This window comes from Chanodichthys erythropterus, chromosome 9 (assembly GCF_024489055.1).
Source record: "Chanodichthys erythropterus isolate Z2021 chromosome 9, ASM2448905v1, whole genome shotgun sequence".
Lineage (NCBI taxonomy): Eukaryota > Metazoa > Chordata > Actinopteri > Cypriniformes > Xenocyprididae > Chanodichthys > Chanodichthys erythropterus.
The window spans coordinates 39,172,149-39,200,016 of NC_090229.1; the positions used below are offsets into that span (position 1 = coordinate 39,172,149).

The 27,868-nt window shown below is 39.5% G+C and overlaps 1 protein-coding gene across 4 annotated transcripts; it reads left to right on the plus strand.

Annotated features, from left to right (window-relative positions):
* Positions 1–811: 811 nt before the first annotated feature.
* tmcc1a (transmembrane and coiled-coil domain family 1a) lies at positions 812–27,772 on the plus strand. Of its 4 annotated transcripts, none has more exons than XM_067395568.1 (5): positions 812–940; positions 18,183–18,431; positions 21,265–21,944; positions 24,818–24,953; positions 25,696–27,772. In XM_067395568.1, the coding sequence occupies exons 1-5, from the start codon at positions 845–847 to the stop codon at positions 26,008–26,010; spliced, it is 1,476 nt and encodes a 491-aa protein (XP_067251669.1). In that variant the 5' UTR covers positions 812–844; the 3' UTR covers positions 26,011–27,772. The 4 variants fall into 4 exon arrangements, with proteins under 4 accessions (XP_067251669.1, XP_067251673.1, XP_067251671.1 ...); XM_067395572.1 differs by having other exon boundaries at positions 24,818–25,014; positions 25,696–25,835; XM_067395570.1 differs by lacking the exon at positions 812–940 and adding an exon at positions 8,072–8,542.
* The last annotated feature ends 96 nt before the right edge of the window (positions 27,773–27,868 follow it).

Sequence of the window (27,868 nt, forward strand, 5' to 3'; positions counted from 1 at the left end):
GCTCAGACTGGATAACAATGAAACTATTATTGACATACATTACTAATATGACAACAATCTTTGTAATACTGTGTTGTTGTGTCATGTTTAAGATCTGGAAGAAAGGGAAGTTCAACTAATCTTTTCTTCCCTATATTGTGACAACAGTTTTTAGTTAGCTGTGCCATTGCAGAAATAACAGGGAGGCTTAATGATTTAAAACTTGTCTAAATGTGCCAAGATAAATCAGATTTTATTAAGCTACCAATATGTCTTTCTCTCATGCTAGTGCACATAATTTTAAAAATATTTTGCATATAGATACAGATGTGTCTTCATTTAAATAACAAACTATCATCTGTCCCCTTTTTCCATCTCATATCAGCACAGAGAGCGGTTTATTTTTAATAAAAATGAAGAAAATATTTGAAAAGGGTTGTTTGGGGGTATTTAATAGGCGTGTAGTTGAAACTGGATGTGGTGTCGACTGTGACGCGAGCAGATCATATGGTTACTGCGCTCCAAACCACAGTTCCCTTCATTTACTGATCATCAGGTTCAATTCAGTGAGAGTTACAGTAATGTAATGTAAAGTAATGTCCCAAAAAGGCAGAATCCATTTATGATTCTAACAAAAATAATCATATTCACTGAATATGTTTTTATTGCATACCTTTTTGTAATGTACTACAATACACTGAGGTGCACTATTTAAACTTGTGTAAAGTAGATATAAAAACAATAGAAGTCTGTGGTACGGTATGTGCCCATATAGATAAGTACACATGTGGTGTGTGTGTGTGTGTGTGTGTGTGAGAGAGAGAGAGAGAGAGAGAGAGAGAGAGAGAGAGAGAGAGAGAGAGAGATGGGGTGGGTGAAAGTGTTTTTTCAGCTTGTGTTCATTCAGTGTTTGTCAGTCAGGATGGTTCAGCGATTCAGTCTCCGCAGACAGTACTCACAGGTAACACTTTAAATGTGTTTGTGTGTGTGTGTGTGTGTGTGTGTGTACACCTGGTATTCCCTACATTATGGGGAACAAATGTTCTCACAAGGATAGTAATACCAGTCATTTTTGACCTTGTGGGGACGAGGGGACCTTGTATGAAGCATACAAAAAGAAGTGTTTTGAAAATGTAAAGATGCAGAAAGTTTTCTGTGATAGGTTTAGGGGTAGGGTTGGTGTATATTTTTCTTTGAATGTCTGTTTGAGATTTCTGTCAGTACTTGATCAAGTGCATAGCTAAGTGTTAAGGCTGAGTTGAAGCTTTAACTTATTGACTGCATGTGTCAACAATCCCAATGTTATCTGACACAAAAGACCCTTTACGGCTCAAACACTCTCACACCACAGAGATACAGCAGTTTCTGAGTTTCTCTACTATGCATTTTTAAACCTCTAATGTGTATGCATGTCCTCACTTTGTTCATCCTCTCAAATTCAAGTCACACTTCTAAAGAAAAAGATGATCTTATTTTACATGATCTCACTAATAAAACATCTCAGCTGAATTAAAAGAATACAAACTTTAAGTCTGCAGGTAAAGTGGAGTAGGTTGCATATTTCTACATTTTTGGACGCAATGAGTTACATTATTAAAATGAGTGTGACGTCAGGTCTAGTGTGATTCAGTCGACGCTCTCCTGTGATTATAGTCACACATTAAACTCTGTTGTTGAATGGTCATTACCTTTGCAAACGGTGATTCTCATGTGTTTAACTGGAGGGAAATGATGCATTTGCTGTATGAAATTGGCCTCTGCCACATCATAACTACTGGGCAGATTGTTGTTCGATATCGTCAGCATGCAGGAAAAGTAACATCTGGTTCTTTCGACTTCTGTGAAAGAAGGGCTTTATGACACTACATGGGTCTTTCCTGTTCCTCTGTCATTCCTCTCATTCTTTAACTTCTACATTAGAGTTCCAGGACTCATATTTTTTTGGTTGTTGCTGTTTTGATGAAGATGTTTCATATTGTGAATAAAGAATGACCTGCTTTAAACTTCATCCTTTATGAGCTCACATTAATGGAGCTAAAAAAAATAAAAAAGGTGGATAAAAGTAGTGAATACATGCACAGTCATACAGTAGATCATGTGGGCCATTTAGTGTGTGTCAAAATTGCCTTCGGCTCAAATCTGAACTCGCATTTCTTTATTTCTTCTTCTTTTCATGCTCTAAAGTTTCTCTTGGGTTCTCCACTGACACTTGCCGTCCTTCTCTCTGTTGTCTCTCGCTGATGCTGATCTCTGTGGAAACACACGATGTGTAATCAGTCTAAAGTGTGAACGGGTCAACAGTGTTTGTTATGTTCACAGAAGTTACACTGCGGCACTGATGCATACAGGTGAGATAAGACTGAATGTGTGCTGCATGTCGTTTCCAACATGCTTTGAAAAATGCAACTAAATCATTGATCATTGAGGGCGTGAGAAAAAGTTTGATCTCAGTTACAAGACCACAAACTGTTTCCTGTTTCCTGTGTACTGGCAGCTATTATAGTCGCTCTGTGCACATTGTGAGAAAACACACATTATCATATTCAGCACACACTTTCTTTACTGTCATCATCTGCACGTTTAATGAATAGTCATGACTAATTATTTATCCAGGTCAGGCAGAGTTCAGATGATCTCTGTATCTCTGTAGTCTCTTGCTTTGCTTCAACAACACAGAGCTTAAAACAGAAGAATTGGTTAATGTAACATCTGTTCTGGGTTTGAGTTTTGTTTGAGTTGTTACGTTTTTAGATTTGCACTGTTTCCTGTTCAGTTTTCTGTGTTAGTTTGTGCTTCTTTTGTCTTAGTAAATGGGTCTAGCAGGGATCTCTCCCTCGAGGTGCACACACAGAGGTTGTAGGATCCCCCTACATCAACAGAGAGTGAGGAGGATCCAGACCCACTAGCACCTTCATCAGAAGCGCCCCCTATGGACCACTTAGAGCATGTGCCGTCACAATGAAAGATCAGAAGCCCTACGAGAATGAAGAGCCACAGCAGAATCAGAGCCATGTCTGACCAGGTGTGTGAGTCAGCCATCATTTCTCAATGGAGCATACCCCTGAGACCACCATCATCCTGGAGCTCGAGCCTAAAGAGGAGTCGACCAGGTGCGTGAGCCAGTCCCTGTGTCCGTTCCTCTGAGTTTATTGGTGGAGGGATGAAGGGATGAAGTGGAGCCCAGCCCATACTCCAAAGGCTGATGCGAGTGTGCTGAACTTGAACCCCATTGTAAACATTGAGGAATAGATTAGCACCAAGCTTGTTCCATCTCCCAGCACCCATGGGAGAGTGATTTATGATTCTCCCATTCCCACCTCCTCTGCCTGTTCTCTATCAGCCAAGGAGGCCGTTTTTAACTCTATACCTGTCTTGTATCTTGTTTCTGGACTCTCTGCCTGTCCCATATTGGCCAAGGGGGACATTTTTTAACTCTCTGCCTGTCTTTTATCGGTCTAGGAGGCTGTCTCCTAATCCTCTGCCTGTACTACCCAGTTCTTCAACACTGTCTCTGGCTGCCTTCAGCACTTCAACTCCCCCTTCATTGACTCCTCTTAGCAGCTCGGATCTGCCGTGGACTTCCTGTTCGCCAGCTTTACCCTGTTGTGTCGACCCTCTGGGTCCACCTCGATCCTCCATGCCCATCACTCCTCCTTGGCCCATCGACCAGTCGGCTCCACCTTGGCTCCTTGCTCCATTGGCTCCGCCTGGGACCATCTTCCTTCACCGGGCTTCCTCGTCCCTCTGACTGCGCCTTTGTCAGTCGTCGGTCTGACTCCACTGTGGACTTCCGTGCCTTCGGCCGCTCCTCATCCCTCCACCCTTTCGGCTCTGTTAGGCTCCTCCTTCCCTCCGGGTCTGCCTCAGTCCTCCGGCACACTGGCTTCACCTCGGCCGCTCATCCTTGCGGCTCCACCTTGGCCTCCAGGACCAGCTTCTTCAGCTCAAGCTCTGGGTCTCCACCTCCCAGTTCATGTTTCCTTTCTCTTAGGTCATTAGTTGCCATGGTTTTTGATTTGCCCTCACGTGTTTCACCTGTCGTGTTAATTATCTTATTAAGTCCCTTGTGCTTCTCTGTGTTTATATAGCCCCCATTTTCAGTTGTTATTTCTCAGATCGCATCCATTTTTAGAGGGGTTGCTCTGTTTATTGTGTTTTTGTTTCCTTGAAATCCCTGAGAAGTGTGATTTTGTTTCCATTAAACTGCTTGCAAATAGATCCAGCTCTTTATTTGCATCTTTGATTCAAGCTCTCATTAACAAATGATTTTTTAGCAAACTGAAAGGAGGTGCTTACATCCATTTCAACCTGAGTTTAGCATTTCGGTGTGTGTGTTCATTGATGTGTCCGGATGACTCACATTTCCTGTTTTTTACTCCTCTTATTCTCTCAGGATTGTCTTATTTTGGGATGTGAGGATGTTTTTTCTCTCTCTCTCTCTCACACACACACACACACACATGTTTGTTTCACTATAGAATATAGTGAGAATGTCTCAAAGGCGCAATGGTTTATACATTTTGCTGTTTTTTGTTTTTTTTTGTTTGTTTCTTTGGACAGTTTTTGAATATTTCTACTGATAGTGTACATACCTTTGTTTGATATTTCAAAACAAGAACATCCACAAATGTCCACTAAGGGATTTTGTTGTGTCACATGTAATGCTCAGTAGTCTATGGAAACCCATTTCTGCCACATAAGAAAAAAAAAATCATGTTTTTGATAATAATAACTGACATAAAAATGTAAAATTGAAATACTAAGTCATATTTCTGAAATGAAAAGTCAAAATTATGACTTAAAAAGTCATAAGTATAACAAACAAGCTAAAATTATTATATAAAAACGTGACATTTAAAAAGTCAATGATTACACAAAATGTCAATAATATGACAAATTCATAATTTAGACTTTTTATCTAAAATAATTTAATCTCAGTTATGACTTAGTATGTCATAATTTTGACTTTATCTCATAATTAAGACTTACACGGGCATTATTTTTATTTTCTTATGTGGCTTCCATAGTCTGACCTTCTGTAGTTTATTGTTTTTGTGAAGACAGAATCGCCCTCTAGTGGTGGTGTGCAGTTGACAGTCTGTGAATGTCCTGCTGAAGATGTCCATGTACTGTATGAGAGAGTGTTACAGTATTCCTCAGCATCTCCACGAGGATGTGAGGGCTGAGCAGTGGCAGTTTTAGACACCTGTGTGAAATCTGAATTCTAGTTAGCTCTGAAAAATGCTTGTGTGGCATTTGTTTGCCTTCCCTATGCAATGCAATGGCAATCGGACATTTTTAAATGTGGCTAAAGTGTCTAAATATACCTGCAGCCATTGTGTTTCTTCAAGGGAATTATACTTTCATCAGGTGAATTGTTTTATGTTTTCTTACCACATGGATGCAGTGCTGATGTTTTGTTTTAATTGCTCAAACCAGGAAATGTTGTATATTTATTTTATTGATCTTGTGCCTGTGGTTTTATGTTAGCTCTGGATGTTCTGCATTCTGTTGAGATCATTACATGTTTATGATTAAAACAGTCTAATCCCTGAGATGTGACCGCAGAATATTCCATAACAAACTCTAGATCCAGAATCACACCAGACATTGTTTTGGTTTAATGCTGAATGTGTCTAATTCTAGATGAAAATAACAGTAGGATGAATCTCACAAAAACACATCTAGTGACTAAATGTTGAATGCGTACAGTCCTGTTTGTTTGTGTTGTGTGTGAGCATGTAATGTTTGAGTCATTAATTGGTCCGATCTCGGATGAAGACACTAACAAAGAGTGATGTTACATAAGAATGCACTTTGATAACCTGCTGCACAGAGACACAAACCAGAGAGAACGGACACATTCTGGATCTTTCTGGCCTGTCTTCAGTCTGTCGGGCTGTTGGGACAGTCGTCCAGCTCATGCACGATGCATGCAGATGTCCTTGTAATTCAAGTCGCTAGTAACAGTGTTTTATTAAAAGTGTAAAAATGCAGAAGGTTTAATGTGAGGGTTATGTAGGTGATAGAAAATATGATTAGTTCAGCATAAATCCATTACGCTTATGGAAGGTCCTCTTAGTGATATATGTACCAGTGTGTGTGTGTGTGTGTGTGTGTGTGTGTGTGTGTGTGTGTCATATGTGGTTCAGAATGAACTGGTTCTGCAAGTGAGAAGAAACGTAAATACCCGAAGCTTGATGACATCACCTGTTACAAGAATAATGCAATAATCTGATTGTTATGCGAGAAATGTTTTTGGAATGTGGTGTGTGTGTGTGTGTGTGTGTGCACACTTACTGTCAGTCAGCTGTACATAGTTACAGAGAGGGGAATGTACAGTACAGTACAGTAGGTTTGTTGCTTGAAACAGTGGAATTTATGGTGTTAACAGGGTCATGACATGGATTATTTTAAAAGGATTAGTTCACTTTCAAATAAAATGTTCCTGATAATTTACTCACCCCCATGTCATCCAAGATGTTCATGTCTTTCTTTCTTCAGTTGAAAAGAAATTGAAGTTTTTGATGAAAACATTCCAGGATTTTTCTCCATATAGTGGACTTCACTGGGGTTCAACGGGTTGAAGGTCCAAATGTCAGTTTCAGTGCAGCTTCAAAGAGCTCTACATGATCCCAGACGAGGAATAAGAGTCTCATCTAGAGAAACCATCGGACATTTTCTACAAAAATACAACTGTATATGCTTTATAAACACAAATGATCGTCTTCTAAGTGCTTCCGCTTTCCGTATTCTTCAAAAAGCTTACGCTGAATGTCCTACACCTTCCCTATTCTACTTATGGAAAAAAATGGAACTGTAAGTAAGTAGAATAGGGAAGGCATAGGACATACAGCGTAAGCTTTTTGATATGGAAAGCGGAAGCACGTTCAAAGGCGATCATTTGTGTTTATAAAGCATATGCAGTTGTATTTTTTCCTTTAAGATGCGAGGTGGATCCTCCATGGATCGGACTTGTTTGTTCAGCACATCCCACAGATGCTCGATTGGATTAAGATCTGGGGAATTTGGAGGACAAGTCAACACCTCAAACTCGTTGTTGTGCTCCTCAACCCATTCCTGAACCATTTCTGCTTTGTGGCAGGAGCATTATCCTGCTGAAAGAGCCACAGACACCAGGGAATACCGTTTCCATGAAAGGCTGTACATGGTCTCAACAATGTTTAGGTGGTACGTGTCATTTAGTGATTCATCTGACCAATGAGCCTCAGCCGTCCATGACCCTGTCTCCGGTTCACCACTGTTCCTTCCTTGGAGCACTTTTGATAGATACTGACCACTGCAGACCGGGAACACCCCACAAGAGCTGCAGTTCTGGAGATGCTCTGACCCAGTCGTCTAGCATCACAATTTGTTCCTTATCAAACTTGCTCAAATCCTCACGCTTGCCCATTTCTCCTGCTTCTAACACATCAACTTTGAGGACAAAATGTTCACTTGCTGCCTAATATATCCACCCACTAACAGGTGCCGTGATGAAGAGATAATCAGTGTTGCGCAACTTCCCTTCACGACTTTAAGGTTAGTTATTTCAGAAGTGTAAACTTCACAAAACAAATCTGATAATGTAGTTTAAACCATGTGCTTCTTTAACTGAAAACAGCCTGTTTCTCTCTGAAATACTCTGACTGAAGAGTCTGAATGAGGCCTAGAGTTATATAAGCCTTCTCTCCCCTGAACCACAGATTCAGTGCATTCTCTCTCTCTCTCTCTCTCCATTCAGAAGAGTTTTGGCAGTTTCTCGTTAAACCCTCTTACGCACCCCATTACACACACACACACACACACACACACACACACACACACACACACACACACACACACACACACACACACACACAGTGGTGTTTTCTACTAATCATACTATGGCTCAATACCTTTGGGAGTTAGTGCAGCAGTTGTGTTGAAATACAGTGTTCTGTTTATTGCGTTTGTAATTGAAAGCAAAGCCAGTCATTAGTCTGGACACAGTGGATGGTTATGATCTTTGTCTGTGATTGGTTGAGGTTGGTAGGTCAACATAACTCATTGGCTAAGCTCTTTAAAGCCGTGAATGAATTCACTCATTAGTTGTCCAACACTGTTTTGTTGGCCAAAAGAGTCCCGCCGAGACAAAACCCTTCTCATGGGCTCTGGCTCGCTCTGCTCCGCTCTCACACACTAAACCTTCACGCTGAGCTTTTGGGGTTTTTATTCCGCAAGATTCTCTGCATGAATTCAGAACACTTGCTTTTTCAAACGCAGTGTTTCCATTTCCGCTCAGCTGTGAGCGTTTCAGAGTACCACAAGAGCCCAGGCCTGAATTATTCTGTTTCATCTTACTTATAAGAACGTCTCTTCAGCAAGCGGCATCATTTGCTCTTGTTTGAGCGTCTCTGCGTGTCGTAATGGAACAGCACAGATACTCCTGACGCTCAAATCTGAGCTCTGGACCCGAGTGAAGCCTTGTCAGACGGAGCTGTGAACGCTCGATTCTCCAATGGACGTCATTCTCAACCTGATAACTCCAGACTCCTCACCATCCACCTCCCCAACCAACACCGTGAGTTAGTGTGTGTTTTCAGAAAGCTCCTACATTTTGCAAAATTAGAATATTACAATTGAAATGTGAATATGAAGTGTGCCTGTATTTAAGCAAACTGCAGCTGATCAATTTTATGGTTTTTATGTTGCAATGTTTTCACTTTTGCTGTGCCGATCCAAACCTATGACTTTCTTCTTCTGTGGAAGAACCCAGCTTACAGGGAATGTTCTCTCAAGGTTCTCTCAAAGTTATGAACAAATGAAACATTAACAGGTCGTTCGTTCAAAGTTATCTTAATGTTCTCAAAACGTTAGCACAAAAACATTATTTATCCATCATTCATGGAATGTTATTACCTGAAGCAGTTTGTTTGTCTAATATTTTTTAATTCAGAGTTCAGAGAACATTCAAAAGTAACGTTTGATGAATGAGAAAATGGAATATTCCCTTAACATTTGCATAACCAAGAAACTGGATGTTTTGAACATTCTAGGAAGATTCAGAAATAACATTTTCATAACTAAAACACTGGGAAGGTTTCTCATGAGGACTGTATCCCAGCTGGTCCTCTGAAGCCATACGGTAGTTGTGTGAAAAACAGGCCAAACTTTAATCTATTGTTTTCTGAAAATCCTCCTCTCTGTTGTGGCTCACAAATCTCATTCGTAATCACAGATTAAAAAAAGGTGACTCAGCTTGCTGAAGTTGAAGCTGAATTTCCAAGTCGTAATGGGTTGGAATTACATACCAAAAATTTCTTTTCTTGAGAAGAGTCACATCAGACACATTGGTGTGAATCTTATTAAAAGCTTATGAAAGACTTTCACAAATGCTGTTTTGACACAGATACTTGTGAAAGGCTCACTTGTAGTTCCTGACCCGAGATAACCAGGAATTTATTCAGTTTCTCAACAGTAACATTAATATTAGCCATAGCAACGCTTGTGTAATAAGTGCAATAGTTTGAAATTTAAGTGCTATGAACATTTTGCTTGAGTATTTCTTGTTTCCTTGTGTGTGTGTGTGTGTGTGTGTGTGTGTGTGTGTGTGTGTGTGTGTGTAACACATCCAGTTATGTAATTGTCCACTGATGATGAATAAGGCATTGTTAGTGCACTAGTCTCCCTTAAAGCAACAGTAAAGAGGATTTCCACCTTTTTTCAATCCAGCCTTTGTGTAAATGTGAAGGGCTTAGACTGTCATAATGAATTAGGTCATTTAAAAATTACACTGCATTTAAAAAGAGCATTGTCTAGGCACATAAATATAGTTTACAGTAGAGCATAACTAGAAAAAATATATTCATTAATATATAGTACATAACTACTTTTTATTAGATTTCAAAATTTTAGACTAGATTTCTAAATTTTCAGTCCTGTAAACTCAATTTTTTGCCTCTGGAGATCAGATCACTCAACATCGCCCACATCCTTCAGGCGGTTTTACTTTCATGAATCCATTATAAAGGAGGCTTATGTCGTAGGAGGTCGGGATATCTGCCAAAGTACTTTCCGTACAGACACACACATGCACATGTATGATGCCTTAAAATGCTGCAGCTCACTGGATTTAGAGTGAGATTTCTTCCTTTTCATAGACAGAAACCAGTTCAGGGAGCTGTAAGACTCTGCATTGTGTTTGTGTGTTTAGTGTTTTGATGCCATGAACCTCACAAACGATGTTCTTCTTCTGAAGCACTCATTGTATGTGTTTTCCAGCATTTTCCAGTTTTGTGTGCTAAAGGTATCAGACGCTCTGTGAAGAGACTGCTGGTCATTTGTGCGCATGCCCTCCAGCATCCAGCATTTCTTTCCATATCTCCTTCCTTCAGATGTTAAGTTTTCCGCACATAATCAGGTCCTGGTTCCAGACCAACAAACCTTTAGGGCAGGTGCAGGACTAGATTTTTCAAGCAGGAACTGCATTTTCTGTAATGGAAAGATGCAGATCGGATCAGGAACCAGCATCAGATCCAACAGAATTCATTGTAGAATTGACACTTCTACAACCCGCTGCTCCCTATTTCTCCTTTAAAATATTTGAGCAAACTTGATTATGCTTACAGCTACTAATTTAACATGTTTTAAATTCAGAATTTACCCCAAAGTCAGGTGAAAATATTACAAAAATGGTCAGATTGAACTGACCTAGCTGTAAAATAAACATTAACAAGTTCTATTGTTTAACATCAACATTATATTGCTAAAACCATTTAAGTTGCGAGCATGGTTTAACCTCTGACAGAAGACATGTTTTACTGTTTAGCCAGATAGTTCTTTTGTAATACAGTAATTAGAGCTGCACAATGAATCATTAAAAGATGGGGATTTCAAAACAGCTTCACAAACCACACATTATCATTATTTCTGTCTTACAATAATTCAGATTCTCACAGAAGTACAGGATAAAAGTTTATAGTTCAGATATAAACACTGATGTCTAGAGTAGAAATCAAAATTAAATTACTTTCTGAATGTAACTTGATGCTTCAAATAAAGATTGAAACAATTACTTCATTACACCAGTAGGTGGAGACAAGTGACTTAAATGTATGTAATTTGAGTCATTCATTCAAGAGATTCATTCAAAAACACGTATTCATCCAGTAATGAAACAAGTGAAGACTGTGTCCCAATCCTTCCAAGGCCGATTGTGTCACCGTGACTTGAGAAAGTCTGTTCCACTTCAAAGGCTCCTCCAAAAGCGGCCTTCGTTTACCGTGAAATGAAGGATACAACAGATGGATCCTTCACGGCCTTTCCTATCCCAGAATTCATTGTGCACTGGTGACAACAGGATTTTTTGAGAGAAATTACACTTTTAAACTTAAGTAGGTTTCAGCTTACTCAAATATCTAATGATACAAATGTGAAAACAACAAAAAAACTTTAAAGCATGTTGAGATATTTAGATGTTATTTAGATATTATTAAGATGTCATTATATATAGATTTTACTGTTATAATATACCATTGTGAACATATTTAGACAGTTTGTGAACCCTGTTTTGTTTTCAGACAGTTTAATATAACCTTCAATAAAAGTCCAGTACGCTAGGCAACAAGAACAATCCTCCATAGGCTAGACCATCCCATTTAACAACACTCGGTTCAACCTACGCGGCCTTTGAAGGATGCAGCCTCTGAATTGGGACACAGGTTTTCTGAGTGAGTCACTGAATCATTCATTTAAGAGAATCGTTCAAAAACACTGATTCAACCAGTAATGAAACGAGTCAAGTATTTATGAGTGAGTCACTGAGTCATTCATTTAAGAGAATCGTTCAAAAAAACTCATTCAACCAGTAATGAAACAAGTCAAGAATTTATGAGTGACTCATTAAATCATTCATTTAAGAGAATCGTTCAAAAACACAGATTCAACCAGTAATGAAACAAGTCAAGAGTTTATGAGTGAGTCATTAAATCGTTCATTTAAGAGAATCGTTCAAAAACACAGATTCAACCAGTAATGAAACAAGTCAAGAGTTTATGAGTGAGTCATTAAATCGTTCATTTAAGAGAATCGTTCAAAAACACAGATTCAACCAGTAATGAAACAAGTCAAGAGTTTATGAGTGAGTCATTAAATCGTTCATTTAAGAGAATCGTTCAAAAACACAGATTCAACCAGTAATGAAACAAGTCAAGAGTTTATGAGTGAGTCATTAAATCGTTCATTTAAGAGAATCGTTCAAAAACACTGATTCAACCAGTAATGAAACAAGTCAAGGGCTGCGTCCGAAAACTGGAAAATGCTGCCTTCTGAGGACACATTTCAAGGTAGTAAGGCATCAAGGCACGTCCGAATCCATGAGTGAGTCATTGAATCATTCATTTAAGAGAATCATTCAAAAACACTGATTCAACCAGTAATGAAACAAGTCAAGTATTTATAAGTGAGTCACTGAATCATTCATTTAAGAGATTACTGGCTGCATCTGAAATCACATACTCTCTTGAACAGGTACTTTTTGAATTTTTGAATAAGTAACTACTTCAGAACTGCTAAAAAGTTATGTTCTAGTATGAGTGTGTGTAGGATGAATGTAATCTGGACGTACTACATCCACCATGTTGTCATTATCATGTGACCTACAGTGTCAGTTGCGTCGCTTCACTGTGGCCTCATGGGATAGTAAAGTGTCCATCAGATGCACACTTCAGAATCTCGCTGGAAGTAGTAGATCATCCAGGTACTTTTAGTCTGCTCTTTTATGAGTGCTGTGAATTCAGACATACTTCTTCTGTCACATACTGTTTTTCTATATGTATAAGATTTCAGATGCAGCCAGTGATTCATCCAGTAATGAAACAAGTCAAGAATTTATGAGTGACTCATTAAATCGTTCATTTAAGAGAATCGTTCAAAAACACTGATTCAACCGGTAATGAAACAAGTCAAGAATTTAAGAGTGAGTCATTGAATCATTCATTTAATAGAGTCATTCAAAAACACCGATTCAACCAGTAATGAAACAAGTCAAGTATTTATAAGTGAGTCACTGAATCATTCATTTAAGAGAATCGTTCAAAAACACTGATTCAACCAGTAATGAAACGAGTCAAGTATTTATGAGTGAGTCACTGAGTCATTCATTTAAGAGAGTCATTCAAAAACACCGATTCAACCAGTAATGAAACGAGTCAAGTATTTATGAGTGAGTCACTGAGTCATTCATTTAAGAGAGTCATTCAAAAACACCGATTCAACCAGTAATGAAACAAGTCAAGAATTTATGAGTGAGTCATTAAATCATTCATTTAAGAGAATCGTTCAAAAACACAGATTCAACCAGTAATGAAACAAGTCAAGAGTTTATGAGTGAGTCATTAAATCGTTCATTTAAGAGAATCGTTCAAAAACACAGATTCAACCAGTAATGAAACAAGTCAAGAGTTTATGAGTGAGTCATTAAATCGTTCATTTAAGAGAATCGTTCAAAAACACAGATTCAACCAGTAATGAAACAAGTCAAGAGTTTATGAGTGAGTCATTAAATCGTTCATTTAAGAGAATCGTTCAAAAACACAGATTCAACCAGTAATGAAACAAGTCAAGAGTTTATGAGTGAGTCATTAAATCGTTCATTTAAGAGAATCGTTCAAAAACACTGATTCAACCAGTAATGAAACAAGTCAAGGGCTGCGTCCGAAAACTGGAAAATGCTGCCTTCTGAGGACACATTTCAAGGTAGTAAGGCATCAAGGCACGTCCGAATCCATGAGTGAGTCATTGAATCATTCATTTAAGAGAATCATTCAAAAACACTGATTCAACCAGTAATGAAACAAGTCAAGTATTTATAAGTGAGTCACTGAATCATTCATTTAAGAGATTACTGGCTGCATCTGAAATCACATACTCTCTTGAACAGGTACTTTTTGAATTTTTGAATAAGTAACTACTTCAGAACTGCTAAAAAGTTATGTTCTAGTATGAGTGTGTGTAGGATGAATGTAATCTGGACGTACTACATCCACCATGTTGTCATTATCATGTGACCTACAGTGTCAGTTGCGTCGCTTCACTGTGGCCTCATGGGATAGTAAAGTGTCCATCAGATGCACACTTCAGAATCTCGCTGGAAGTAGTAGATCATCCAGGTACTTTTAGTCTGCTCTTTTATGAGTGCTGTGAATTCAGACATACTTCTTCTGTCACATACTGTTTTTCTATATGTATAAGATTTCAGATGCAGCCAGTGATTCATCCAGTAATGAAACAAGTGAATTATTTATGAGTGACTCATTCATTCAAACTAAATTAAACATTTCAAATTAATTAAACATTTTTAATAAACTGCAGCAATTAACTTTTTGTCAGAACCTCTAGTAAATTACATGCTATTTTGTCAGTTCAGAATCGTGGCAGAATCCTAATCTCTGTTTTAAACAAAACAATGGTGATTCTCAGTTTATCCAGAATGGTGCAGCTCTAAGAAGAACAGTATGTGTGCCTCACATGTGCACTGTTAAATTGAACACAGCCACAGCGTTCCATGTTTTGACTATTGACTATATAGACTAATTCCTTCATGGAAGACCTACAGTATCATAATCTCTGTGTGAGCAGCAACTGAGTGATTCTGTACAAGACACGAGATTCATAAAGTTACTCCAACTCACTGTTAACTCTTGTAGCGCTGAAGCCAATCTCAAAAAGGACAGATATTAATCAGTCTATCACTAGTTTAAGTGTTTTCTCACATAATAGGAATAATAAAAGTGATCAAATCAATACTAGCCAAGCAATCAGCAGAATAAGGTGTAGTCAGCCAGACATTATTGTAAAATTATTTCCTGCGGGGTTATACAAGACCTTATTTTCTCATAATGACCGTCAGACTGTGCATTACTGCTTACATAATACAGACTATTATGACTTTAATGAATTTGACCAGTTTAATTGCATGATTTAATTTGTTTGTGTGTGTGCTTGTGATGGGCTTGATGGCTCCAGAACTGGTAGAACCGGTCAGTCGCTCTCACTTTGTGGGTTTGTCCTTAATCACCCTCCAGACGACACCCGTCCTGACCGATCCAGACAGACCGTCGTGTTCAGCCGGGAGATTATATCTCAGATTACAAGGGACATGATAAATATTGAGAGTTGGATTCGTCCTGGACTGTAAACACAGTGTTGCCAGAAATCTGTTGCTGTCTGGTTAATACTCTTGTGTCAATACACGCTTCTCTGCAATGGATTATTTTAGTATTGCTTTGTTATAATGAGATGCATGGGATAATTCACAGCCTCAGTAACAACCAAACATTGATAAAATAGCAGAAACATAAATGTTCTTTTTCATTCGTCACTTTTTTTGGCCTAATGTTGTTAATGGCATCATAAAATATGCTTTAGAGAAATACAGTTAGATTACTCAAAATGAATTATTTTATATTCTTCTTAATAACTGGTGAAGTATAGTTTATTTCCATTTCAAACATGACGAAATACATTCAGTTCTCTTTAAAGCGTCTGATTAAACAGTGTCCGTGACAGTATAGAAATATGTCAATATTAAAATTTGAGTTTTCCTATATTCATTTCTTATAATCCATAATCTCCTTGAACCTCTGTAATTTCCATAAGGAATATTGTTCTGGCTGCTAAAATCCATTATAAACTAAATACTGCTCCTGTGTAGCTAAATCATTTACAAATAATAATTTCATGGATAAACAAATGAAATCAAATAAACTGGAAAAGGATGAATTTTTTCAGGAATCTCGCATTTAAAGGGTTAGTTCACCCAAAAATGAAAATAATGTCATTTATTACTCTCCCTCATGTCGTTCCACACTTCATTCATCTTCAGAACACAAATTAAGATATTTTTGATGAAATCCGATGGCTCAGTGAAGTCTGAGCAATGACATTTCCTCTCTCAAGATCCATTAATGTACTAAAAACATATTTAAATCAGTTCATGTGAGTACAGTGGTTCAATATTAATATTATAAAGCCACGAGAATATTTTTGGTGCGCCAAAAAAACAAAATAACGACTTATTTAGTGATGGCTGATGTCAAAACACTGCTTCAGGAAGCTTCGGAGCGTTATGAATCTTTTGTGTCGAATCAGCTGTTTGGACTGCCAAAGTCATGTGACTTCAGCAGATTGGCGGTTTGACACGCGATCCGAATCACTGATTCGACACACTGATTCATAACACTCCGAAGCTTCCTGAAGCAGTGTTTTGAAATCGACCATCACTAAATAAGTCGTTATTTTGTTTATTTGGAGCACCAAAAATATTCTCATCGCTTTATAATGTTAATATTGAACCACTGTACTCACATGAACTGATTTAAATATGTTTTTAGTACATTAATGGATCTTGAGAGAGGAAATGTCATTGCTGGCCTAAATGAATAAATGATTGTACAATTATTCTATGTAATTATTTATAATCTATGAACAATTATTCAACAGTAATAACAACAACATGAAAACGCTAAGAATACATTAAAATACGGATTCGGAAATGTGCGAATGGTTTGGTTGAATTCAAAGAATCAATTCGGCAGGATTCAATCGATTCAGTAAAGAGAACCGATTCGTGAAAAGATTCGTTCGCGAGCGCTATAGGGATGATGTCATGTTTAAAGCTCCACGCTGGATCGCGGCGGTGGGAGGAGCTTAATCCGCCAGTTCAGATGCCTGTGTCACTTCAAAACAAGTTTGGGAAGTTAGGGGAGAGAAACCGGCGGAGCGGCGTGTTTTCCGGCAGATCTCATTAGACTGATGAAGCGGCGGAGAGCTCGAGCTCGCTCAGAGAATGCACTGGGAGCAGCTGCTGCGCGCGAACAATGGGAAGGTGAGAGGACACATATGTTATATGTTATAAATAACAGGAGAGAGAGGGTGCATATTGAGTCGCTTAGACTGCCGGTGAATGGAGAGTTTTTGAAGCTTTATCTTACCGTGGATGTCGAGCACAGGATGTTGTGGTTCGAGATCACGTGTGACTCATCGTGTGTGATCATCATTGTGTCATTGATTTGTCATGTTGCACCTGTGTTGACTAAAGCAGCGTTTCCCTTTATGTCAACGTGACTCACTTTCAGTAATATCAGAGGTACTGAAATGTGACTGAAAGATCATTTTAAAGCATGCTTCTCACTGGTATTTCATCATTATTGCATGTTTACATGGTGTATAATACTTATCAAATATATATTGAATGGGCATTAGAAGTGCTGTTAAGGTGAGTTAGTGTTGATGAAGGAGAGTCATTATGAGGTCAGATTAAACTCTGCTCACAGACAGATCTGGACTATATGATCAGACAGGCTTTTATGGCCAGATCTGACCTCAATATTCAGCTCTCTGTCTAAAGACACTGTCAAACTGAGAGGTCGACACGTACTGTTCAGATATGAGTGTCTTTGTCTTGTTTGTTTTCAACTTGACCTGAAACACAAATATGATGAAAAGATACACTCTTAAAAAAATGCTGGGTTAAAAACAACCCAAGTTGGGTTAAATGTTTGCTCAGTCTGCTGGATGATTTCATTTAACTCAACTATTGTTTACTGTATTGCTTTCTTGAAATGAACCCAAAATATGTTGGAAATGCACATTTATTAATAAGTCTAGTGAATAATAATTAAACGATAAACATTTATTAAATTGCTGATTAATAAATGTTCACCTTTTTATAATTTTGGGTTCATTTTAAGCCAGCTATATAGTAATTTTTAAACAATAGCTGAATTAAATAAAATCACCCAGCAAACATTTAACCCAACTACTGGGTTAAAACAACTCAGTTGCTGGGTTTGTCTATTTTCAACATAACTTGGGTTGTTTTTAACCCAGCATTTTTTTTTTGTGTACTAAAACCTTTTTTCAGCTTATTTACTTTGAATGTTTATGTAGTTCACAAATCTTTTATTTTTTATAAGGCGTCGTAGCCTCTTAAAATGAGGGGAAATGTAATTTTTTGAGGGCAAAAAGAGAGAAATGGGTGTGTGTGGCAGGATATTGTGATGTGGATGGTGACCTTTAATAGCCTCCATCTGCATGCTGATTGCAGAAGCGGGCGATTGCTTCATTGTGTCAGCAAAAAGTCACCCATAGACCCATTTTCCAAGAACTGACGTGACTTTTCTCTTCATTGGCTTCCTCTTGGCTCTTGGCCGGTCCTGCAGATCGAGAGGCTGGAGGGCGGTCTCGCACAGGCGGTGTCGTACGGGGCTGATGGTTCGTTGCTGGGCTCCGAGGACGCCGGTCTTGACCCTCAGCGCACGCGGCAGGCGATTGCTCAACTGCAGCAGAAGATCCTGAAGCTCACCGAGCAGCTGCGCATCGAGCAGGCGGCCCGCGATGAAAATGTGGCCGAGTACCTCAAACTGGCCAGCAATGCCAACGACAAACAGCAGAGCACCCGTATCAAACAGGTCATTATTATTTCTCTTTTTCAGTGTATCATTCTGCTGTCTCACTGCTTTTTTATGTATGCATCTTCAAAACCACATTTTACCACATTAACAGAAGGCAACTAAAAATTTTCAGTACCATTTTTTTCCCCCACTTTGATATTTTCGTGGCAATTAAAGATGGCATGAAATGAAAATTCACTCTTCACAGTGGTGTGTAATGCAGTCACTCCTACTAGCCACTTTGGCAGGTTAAATTATATATATATATATATATAATATATATATATAATATGTGCATTTTTCAATTGTAGTCTTTTAAAAAGGCATCTGAAATAAACTGTGCAATGTAGTGTTTTCGAAAATAATGATTTTTCGATACTGAAATATCTAAATCACTTCCAATACTCATTTTCCCCAGAATAGACACGATACCAGCTGCTCTTTCTCTCTCTCATCTCTCCGACAGAGAGTCGACACACAAACCGCCTCGTTTCATTACATACAGATGAATATTGTTGATGTTACAGGCTTGAATTTGGGCGTATTCCACATAATTTTACTCATTCCAGCAGATTTTGTGTTCACACCCAAAGTGCGCCACATAAAGCCGCCTCTCAGTACTGAATTGAGTTCTTTTTCGCTGCTTATTGTGCTTAAACAGTCAAATTCACACAAAATAATGTCAAAATGCCGGTCTAGGTGAGTATTCATGTAAACACAGTCAGTATGTTTGAAGTGAATGTAAACAGATGAGAAAGAAAACACATGTGTAACAGTTTAATAGATCTTAAAGGTGCCCTAGAATTAAAAATTGAATTTATCATGGCATAGTTGAACAAGAAGAGTTCAGTACATGGAAAAGACATACATTGAGTTTCAAAACCCATTGCTTCCTCCTTCTTATATAAATCTCATTTGTTTAAAAGACTTCCGGAAAACACGCGGATCTCAACATAACACTGACTGTTACGTAACAGTCGGGATCATTAATATGTACGCCCCAATATTTGCATATCCCAGCTCATGTTCAAGGCATTAGACAAGGGCAGCCAGTATTAACGTCTGGATCTGTGCACAGCTGAATCATCAGAGTAGGTAAGCAAGCAAGAACAATAGTGAAAAATGGCAGATGGAGCAATAATAACTGACATGATCCATGATATCATGATATTTTTAGTGATATTTGTGAATTGTCTTTCTAAATGTTTCGTTAGCATGTTGCTAATGTACTGTTAAATGTGGTTAAAGTTACCATCGTTTCTTACTGTATTACCGTAACTTCATTCTTTATAAATCTCTCCAACAGTGTAGCATTAGCCGTTAGCCACGGAGGACAGCCTCAAATTCACTCAGAATAAAACTTTAACATCCAAATAAATACTTTACTCACATAATTCGAAGCATGCATGCAGTATGCATGACGAACATCTTGTAAAGATCCATTTGAGGGTTATATTAGCTGTGTGAACTTTGTAAATGCGCTGTAATATAGTCGAGAGCTCGTGTGGCAGGGAGCACGCCATTTAAGGGGGCGGCGCCGAGTGTAAATCAGTGCATTGTTAATGGTGCCCCAAAATAGGCAGTTAAAAAAATTAATTAAAAAAAATCTGGGGTATTTTGAGCTGAAACTTCACAGACACATTCAGGAGACACCTTAGATTTATATTACATCTTGTGAAAAAGCATTCCTGGGCACCTTTAAAGTGACAGCAGCCTAATAAACCTGCTGCCAAATTATGAGATAATATTATAAATATCTATATGGCAGTTTTTCTCCATGGTATCAATGTCAAAATTGTGGCCAGTTTAAATACTGAGTGGATAGTAACGTTGGAAAACCACAGTGGCTGATGAGCAAAACAGTTAATGTCAAGCCCTGCTCATTACTCTAATAAAAACGATGTATTAAAAATGTTACAATTTTGGATATTGGTATATAGTCGAACGCATGTCTGTGATATTTCTCTGCTTAAGTTGTCGACTGATGAAATTGTCGTGTCTCTTAAGGGGCCGTTCACATATCACGCCTAAAAACGAGTGGAAAGCATGGCCATGCCACTTTCTCCTTCTTTCCAAAGCGCTTGTGCTCCCGTGGCGTCAGTCATTGCTCTGAAACCATGAACTGTGCTCTCCACGAGGAGTAGGAAGTTTCAGCAAAGGATTAATTCTAGCCCTTGCATTAGCTTTATTACTAGATATATTTATGGAGATGAGATATAAAAACCACCCTGTACAGCTATGATCAGCTGTTTGGCTGAGTTTTCAATGTTTTGTTACGGAAAGGCCAAAGCTAATTGGTTGGTTCTTGTCACATGACCTGCGGTGCGCTTGTGGCATTCTGAAAAGTTGAGAATCTCGATGCACCTGGAAAACGCATCGCATGAACGCGTCTGCCGGACGCCAACATTTGAAATAACGAATTTGAGCGCGCAAAAGACACGATTCGGCCCCTAATGCGCTCGTCAACACAGGCGTCAGTTGTTGTTTCTTCTCCAGTATTATGATGTTGTCTCCACCATTTTTTGTTTTCTCGACTGTGAAATATTGAACCGGGCCAGTGTTGCCACCTTGTGGACAAACTAATTTGTGCAAAAATGGTACAGATCTATAGAGTGGTTATAAAAATCAGGCTTGTGCTGATGATTACCAGTGTATGTGCAAAAACTAAAGAATACCTCGGGTATGTGTGGTCATTAGTTTTGGCTATTTCTTGCCAGCCTATAAGAGTGATGGACGCCTGATACAGTTAGTGTTCGGGTAGAAAATGTTGCTGTCAGTGTGTCCCTCACTCTCCCTCCATCTTTTAATCTGTTTTCTCCCTGCCTTGCTCTTCCTCACAATGACTCTTCAGGTGTTCGAGAAGAAGAACCAGAAGTCTGCAGCGAGCATCGCCCAGCTGCAGCGTAAGCTCGAGCATTACCACCGGCGGCTGCGCGAGGCGGAGCACAGCGGCGTGCAGCGGCAGCCCAAAGACGTGCTGCGGGACATGCAGCAGGGCCTGCGGGACGTGGGCGCCAGAGTCATCACGGGCCTCAGCGAAGGTGTGGTGGACAGTGTCAAGGGCGGACTGTCGAGTTTCTCCCACGCCACACACTCCGCCGCCGGGGCCGTGGCCTCCAAACCTCGCGAGATCGCCTCACTGATTCGCAACCGGCTCGGAAGCGCTGATAACATCAACGTCCTGAAGGACGGCGCGGAGGACGGCGAGGACACGGTGACCGGACGCTCTCTGGGATCTGCTGCTGGACACCTGCAGTCCAGTCCGAAATTTGACAGTGACGAGGACTGTTCGAGCACGACCTCGGAATCGGCGGAAGCCCACAGCGTGACGGGAGCGCCCGGAGGTCCTCCCAGCTCCAGAGGGAACACGCTAGAGAGGGGGCGCGGCGGCGGCTGGGACATGTTGCTGCAGGAGGTGCAGGAGCTGCGGGACACACAGGCACGGCTGGAGGAGTCTTTGGAGAGTCTGAAGAGCGGTTATCTGAAGGAGTGCTCGCTAATGAAGCAAGCGCTGCTGGAGGAGAGGTTCAGGTACACACTCACACACACACATGCTCATCCCAGTGTTGCCAAGTCCGTGGATTTCACAAGTAATTGGGCTACTTTAACACTGTTGCTGCAGATTGTTTTCCATGTCCGTGGGTCGAAGCGACCCCAAATAACATGATATTCAGCCCCTGGAATGCACATTTTACCAGGGGAACCGTGCCAAAAGGCAGATTTTATTCTCCCAGAACAATTTTTATAGGGACCTGAAATGAGATTGGGCTAGTTTTAGGCTCACACAGACCTCGGATGTGACGCGAGCACAGCAGGAACGCTTATTATGACGCGAGCACAGCAGGATGGTCTGACGACTCTATTGTACTTGCTCAGTCAATTATTCTTCTTCTCCGAAATGAATCGCATTTTTGAGGGCCTAAACATGCTCAAACTCATGAAACTTTGCACACGCATCAGAAGTGGTGAAAATGTACGTCTGATGTGGGTTTCAGAATAAGGTGTAGCAAAATGGCTCAATAGCGCCACCTACAAAATTCAATTAAGCGCCCTTTGCGCTACGTTTCACGTACAGTTATGACATTTGGTAGACACATGTAACAGCCCAATACCTACAATAAAGTCCCTGGGTGCAAAATCTGTAAACCAACAGGAAGTCAGATATTTTGAATTTTCTCTGCAAAATTTGTGCAGTTTTTGCCATTTTCCAGACGTTGTACTTTAATGAACTCCTCCTAGATCTTTAATCAGATCAGCATCATATTTGGTCAGTCTAATCTAAAAGCCTTTGTGATGTTAAATTGCGAAGATCTAGAGTTTTCGCTGAAGGGCGTGTCCGTGGCGGCCTGACAAAATCGATGTTTCGCCATGAAACAGGAAGTTGTTATAACTCGGGCATACAATGTCCGATCTGCCCCAAACTTCACATGATTCATTAGAGTCCTGACCTGAACACATCTACATGCCAATATACAATTATAGTAATAGCACCACCCACTGGCAACAGGAAATGTGGCAAATGGCTGACCTAGTCCTCCTATATTTATATACTTAAAGACATATTGCCCACCATGCTCTGTTTTCCTAAAGCCACCCGGTGGCAGTGACACAGGTGCGAGGGCCCTTTCATCGCTACTTGCAGCTTTAATTTGTAGTTTTGCTTCAGGAAACAAAAATATGCTGGGATAAAAACAACCCAATTTGGGTCATTTTGGCAACCCAGCGCTGGGTCAGAAAGGGAACTTTGGATTAGTTTTCTTCAGTTTCCAAACATGTTCCTGTGAACACGCATAGGCGAAGCAGTATCAACACACACAGAACTGTTTGCGTCCGCGTTCCCAAGCATTGAGTTACTGACTATCAACCCAAACTGGGTCAAATCAACCCAGAGTCTGTACCCAACATTCTCATACCAGCGTTTGGGTTGAAAAAATGACCCAGTGTAAATGTGCCAACCCAACATAGAACCAAAATTATTTAGTGTACAAAAGTCAACAAAAACATGCTGAAAATCAAACATTCAAATATACATTCAGACAGCTGTGGATATGGCTTGGTGATATGACCGGATATATTGTGCCGACAGTCAAAGTTATCATTGTTATTGATAGAGATTTTGCTTTGTTTACATCGTGGTTTGTAAATCTATGCATGCAGTTTTTATTTGGGGTCATGACCCACCAGATTTGTGGCCTGAAATAGCCTCAACTTAGACTTTTTCCTCTTAAAAGGGAAAAGATTGAGAAGGAAAATGAGAGAGAGAGAGAGAGAGAGAGAGAGAGAGAGAGAGCTTCACCAATGAATGGACAAACATTTCTTCCCTAAATGTCCAGCTCGTGGTCAAGCATTTTTCTGTTGGTTTATAATAACAAAAGCACAAAAATAGCTGAAGAATCAACATGCTTTGAAACTAATGGCTAATTTTAGCTTTGCAGTGATTAACCCAAAACTGAAGGTTCAGTCATTGTTTACAGGCCTTCATGCTGTTCCAGAACTGAGTGTGCTTGTATTTTAAGCAGTGTGATGTACAGGGCTAACTTGTTCAAACTTTACCCTGGTTATTTCATACCGTATGTTGGGATTTTAGAGCTGTAATAGAATGCAGCACATCACATCATAAGTGTGATAAATTTTAACTGTTTATGTTTGGAAAAGAGCTTTGTGGAGATTATTGACTTTGTGCTTTTGGCATGACATGAATGAAAGAGTTCAGGTGTTTGTTTTCTTCTGTTTAATGCAGTTATATGGAACACCATTTCTGCCACATAACGGGAAAAAGATCATGCTATATTATACTAATTTAAAATGGCTTAAGTTCAAAATGATGTAATTATGACATTAAAACATTTCAATTATAATATTAAAGATCATAATTTTATAATCTCATAACAAAAATAATTGACTTGGTATGTCACAGTTTTCTTAAGTCAAAATTGTCATATATATATATATATTTTTTTTTTTTTTTTTTTTTTTGTATTATTTTTGTATTTTTTTAAATGGACATTGACAGGAAGTTATCATGGTATAGAAAGTCATAATTTCTACTTCTTTTTATCTCAAAATTTCTAATTTTGGTATACCATCATTTGACTTGTCACATAACTGATTTACCAAAGCGTGTTTTTGTTGTCTTATGTGGCAGAAATGGGCTTGAGGTTAAAGCCGTCTCAAATGAATCCATGAGTCGGCAGTTTGTGGTGTCGTCTTTGAAAACTTCCCTTTCACAGTAGGAACAGTGAAGCTCCATCACTCTCTGACCAACACACATCGTTTTAGAGAGATGATTGTCTATATGACTAAAGACGAAAGTCTCAAAATCCCTCACACTCACATTACAGCTCAATCACTCACATGTTTGTCAGTTGTACAGGAAGTGACTGGGCGTTTGCTGTGTTTTGTAGGTGTGAGCGCTTAGAGGAACAAGTGAGCGATCTGACGGAGCTCCACCAGAACGAGATCTTGAACCTGAAGCAAGAGTTGGTCAGCATGGAGGAGAAGATCGCGTATCAGTCCAACGAGAGAGCCCGTGACCTACAGGTGTGTGTTCACCGTACGGGCAGAACACGAACAATACATGAGTTTTGACTTTCTCTAGCTGGTAGGTGTGGACTGCCACATAAATGTTCATCAGGTTTCTAATGGTGGGTGTTTAGATCAGGTTATTGATCTCACTTCAGACATCAGCACTAGATACACTAGACTGCCCTCTAATGGCAAGATAGAGCTCGTACCGTTGATCACATGTGCTCAACACTAAAACTACTGACAGTGCAGTATAAGCTCTACAATCCTGTTTTCAAAGAAGAGATTACTTTTACCTCAAGTTAATTGATTTCGACTTCTTAATCTAGGAAATTGACTCTTTCCAATTAATTTGGTGTTTGAGTGTCATAGGTAATGTTTTGATATGTCATAGGTAATGTTCATCACGACAAGCATTTTAGAGCATGTGAACACGTTAAATAAATACTACAATTCTCCAGCAAAAAACATGTAAATGTGAAGTGACTGCAAGATCAAGTGCTGTGAATATATTTAGTATTAAAAGTGTCATAACATCATCACACATAACGCCGTATCAGAGACGCTTCCAACATTATTAGTCCAGATTATTTTAGTAAAACTTTTGAGGCGTCATTTTGTTGCTCAAATATTGTGATTTATAAGAATCATTTAACTTTGGACAGTGGATCAAAATGAGTGAAGTGCATTCAGAAATGTGCAGACATGCAAGTAGCTTGTGTCGCTGAAGAGCCGTGTGTGTGTGTGTGTGTGGCAGGAGGCTCTGGAAGCGTGTCAGACGCGCGTCTCTAAGATGGAGCTGCAGCAGCAGCAGCAGCAGGTGGTTCAGCTGGAGGGACTGGAGAACGCCACCGCACGAACCCTGCTGGGGAAACTCATCAACGTGCTGCTGGCCCTCATGGCCGTCCTGCTGGTCTTCGTGTCCACCGTCGCCAACTGCGTGGTCCCGCTGATGAAGACGCGCAGCCGCTCCGTCTCCTCGCTGCTCCTCTTCCTCCTGTTCGCTGTCCTCTGGAGGAACTGGGACACTTTCTCAGGACACACCTACCGCTTTCTGCACGTGCCCAGATGAGGCTACTAGTTAAATAGGGCCTATTATGTCCTTTCTCAAAGTCTTGATGTTGTTTTTGGGCTCTACTAGATTGAATGTTGATTATTTTCCTCATATTCTCCATTGTTGCAGCTCCTCTCTTCCCAGTCTGTCAGTAACGCTCTGTTTAGTTCCTGTCTCTATGAAGCCCCTCCTTCTGAAAAGCACAATGTGCTCTGATTGGTCGGCTGGAGCAGTGTGTTGTGATTGGTGTTTGGGAAATGTCCCGCCCCTTACCATAACCGCCAGTTTCAACACACTACTAACTAAATCAAGCAGGCCCCGCCCCTTTATTTTGCTCATTAATTATTTAAATGGGGAATATTGTGAAAACCTGGAGGCGTTTCAGGAGTTCAGAAACACTGACGCTGATATAGAGAAGAACTCCTGCTGGAGGAACTTTGGAGAACTTTTTCAAGCTCAAACAGCAACATTACACACTAAAGAGAGATGAACAGAAAAGCATATTTTAATTCCCCAGCTAGCTACAGAAGAACTGCTGTTTTTCTCAGCGTTGTTTTCCATTGAATGCCTTTGAATCAGTTTAATATTTTTTGTAATTGTATAATTTAGTTGAATGTAGCATTCTGAATTATTAGTTCACACAAAAATGAAATTTCTGCCATTATCTGCTCAGTGTTGCGAGTGAACGCCTGCATGCTGGTGTTTTTTCTGTCGAACACAATTCGGAGCAGGTCTTTTGTGTGCAACGGTGATTTGAGATGATGATGAACAATTGAACGGACAAAAACAGTGAGCTGCTGTAGTATGGAAAAGAGCCGTGTGAAGATTCTTCTCCATTTCTCCTTTTGTGTTCAGCGGAAAGAATAACGTCATGTAGTGCGGGTGAAGTAATCCACGACGCGATGGTCATGTTTAGTTGAACTGTGACTCAAACTCGGCAGACTGAAGTGATCCTGCTAGATTTGAGCTGCTATCACAGCTCGGGTGTGTTTGACCTTTGACATGTGATGGACGCCAGTGTTACGGTACTCTGTTCTCACTGTGACGTCTGAAGGACGCCGGATTCCTGCTTGAAACGGACAGATGGACACTTTTAGGTTATTTTTTCAAAAAGTTAAAGGATTTTGTCTTGCTTTATCTGATGTAAAAACACTGTTTTAAATGAAGTATTAATTTATTGAATATTGCACTGCCTTACTGGACCGGTGACGGCAGAGAAACGGTAACAGTAGCTGTTATTGCTTATTCATAAGTGTAATATCAAAAGCCAATATTTTTGATATTATGAGGGAGAGTCTGTAAGTTCCTTTGTCTACTGTAGTAATGGATCGGGACTGTTCTTATTAATTCAGCGCGTTGTATGTGTTTGATAATGAGCTCTACTCACACCTCAACATACGAGTCGCTGCAGATTCTTATGAATTTAGCACAGTCGTCTAACTGTACGATATGTCAGTGATATAATAATGCTCAGGGGAATGTCCTCTGCAGAAGCTGTATTATGCTGTCACGGGATGAGTTTACAGTATGTGAATGATTTAAACCACTCTAGTGCCTTCAACACATCTTCTGTACGACTGTATGTCATCTTTATAATAAAGATCATTTCTCACTAGCAGTGTTTTAGTATCACTGATGTACTATTATAGTTTATATATATATATATATATATATATATATATATATATATATAATATAATATATAATTTTGAATTAGTTTTTTTAGTAATTTTGTGTGTTTGTAATTTTTTTTATTGCATAAGTCTGTCCCATTATATTAGGTGTCTTTACTATGTACTTGAATCAAAAATAATTGTTTGATTCAAAATACTTATTGTGTTGAAGGTTGGGACAGGTTTGCTGGTTTGGGTAGGTT